Source organism: Morone saxatilis, unplaced genomic scaffold (genome assembly GCF_004916995.1).
Source record: "Morone saxatilis isolate NCDOM2014 unplaced genomic scaffold, NCSU_SB_2.0 Contig0, whole genome shotgun sequence".
Classification (NCBI taxonomy): Eukaryota; Metazoa; Chordata; class Actinopteri; family Moronidae; genus Morone; species Morone saxatilis.
Genome location: NW_023339650.1, coordinates 14,564,948 through 14,566,849, shown reverse-complemented (window position 1 = coordinate 14,566,849; position 1,902 = coordinate 14,564,948). Strand labels below are relative to the sequence as shown.

At 37.1% G+C, this 1,902-nt stretch overlaps 1 protein-coding gene across 1 annotated transcript in view; it reads left to right on the top strand.

Annotated features, from left to right (window-relative positions):
* Positions 1–325: 325 nt before the first annotated feature.
* mettl4 (methyltransferase like 4) overlaps positions 326–1,902 on the top strand; it is a gene marked incomplete at its 3' end in the record, with an annotated part of 14,995 nt that continues 13,418 nt past the window's right edge. The window contains 2 exon segments of the mRNA XM_035654476.1: positions 326–688; positions 1,644–1,709. Of these exon segments, the coding sequence (XP_035510369.1) occupies positions 458–688; positions 1,644–1,709 (297 nt within the window).

Sequence of the window (1,902 nt, the reverse complement as noted above, 5' to 3'; positions counted from 1 at the left end):
AGTCTTTTTTATTAAATGCAAAGGTTTATGATGAGTAGTAGATTTATTGTATCTCCAGTTACTTATAATCTCAATAATTAATCATTTATACGCCTTACATTAATTTAAGTACACTTTTAAATGTGTTGGGAAAATAATTTGTTGTCATAGTGTTTATAATAATCACAATATCTCGTTTTGGTGTCAATAAAAAAAGGATTTGATGAAATCTGTTGAGATATTATGTTTACATGCAGAGTCTTGCCCGTCCTAATATGGCGGCGACGTTCACGTACAACCCGGCAGCCAATGCGGCTTCTATGTTCGTACTTCTACTTCCTGGAAATCATAACAAGAAGGCTTTTCACACGCTCCCTACTTTCGGTATCGTTTTCAGGGAAACCCGACTGCATGGACCCGGACTCGATGCTGCTGTTGGGCGGGGACTTATCCTGAATGATCCCGGATTAGTTTCACAATGTCGGTGGTGGTTCAGGACAACCAGGGCTGGGTTTTGGATTCGCGCTCACTCATCGATGAGTTTTATTCGCGTTGCGTCCGATTTAAGGACGCGCACAAGTCATTTGTTAAGTGTCGTTTTAAAAAGCAGTGCTTTCAGATTTTACAGAGCCATTATAATGTGAGTGCCGGTGCTGCTGCGGATGGAGGGAACACCGATGTGTTGCAGAAAAAAGACAAACCGGGGAAGGTAAATCCTCCAAAAGCTGCTCCAGGGGCTCACAAAAGTTAGTGCGGACCACAGTGGGGCCGCGGGCCAAAGCTGGCACCCCGTAAAGTTCAATCATGAAGTAATTCTTAAGAATATATCAATTATTTTGACAAATACTACAATTGCAATACGATTAGTGATAAGAAGAGTAGTGGGAATGGTCATTATTGCATCACAATTTTAAGTTTCACCCAAAAAACAAACAAAAATCTGTTGATGTGGTATTTTATTGGGTTTGTAACAAACAATACAAACATGTGTTCTTCCAGATTTGTAGGCCAGGGAATCTCTGGATTTAAAAAAAAACATATATAATAGAAATTGCAGTGAAAATGCTGTTTTATATTGTGAGTTAAAAATGTAGGATCCCTTATTTTTTTAATTATCTTAGCATATATTGTGCAGGGGGTCAGTTAAGGTAACATTTTGCATCTTAATGATACAATAAAACCATTAAGTTTCAGTTTTCTCCCTTCAAGAGAAAGAAAATTGGGCACTCCTGTGACAACCCCTGGTCCTGGAGCCTGTATTCAGACAGAATGCAGTGTAATGATATATATTATACCTATTTAATGCAACACAAACTATTATTTTATTCTCTAAGCAAGAAATAATATAATATAATAACTAAGGCTAAGGAAACTGTGCAGTGACACTAATGTGTTACCACAAGCTTCTTTTTCAGCATTATATACTGCATATTTTATAACAGATACACTAAAATGAAACCAGTATGTCTGTGATAGGTCGGTCAGGCTCTATAAAACAGTGCAGTAGCATTCAGCTGATTTCCATATTGCAGTATTGTTTTATTTTCATTTATAAACAGGTATAATAGACTAATATAAAGCTATTAAGCCGGTCCAATAATTAATTTGGTTGCACTTTTATTGCATGTTTGTTGTGTCTCATTCAATATCAATTTGACTTTCAGAAAAGGAAACGAAAACACAGTGAACTCAACCAGGGGGAAGTGGATTCACAGGTCTTCCATGAGAAGGTAGGTTGAATCCCATTTTCTCAGTTTAAGTCTTAGCTGCACGTGTCGTCTTTCGGAAAGAGATTTGTGCCGGCAGAGATGGTACTAATTAATGTTTCACAGAGAGAACAACTTGACTTGGGGAAAATCAAACTTAAAGTTGCAGTTAAATGTCAAATTCCATAATAATCACAATCACTTCCATTTAATTAAC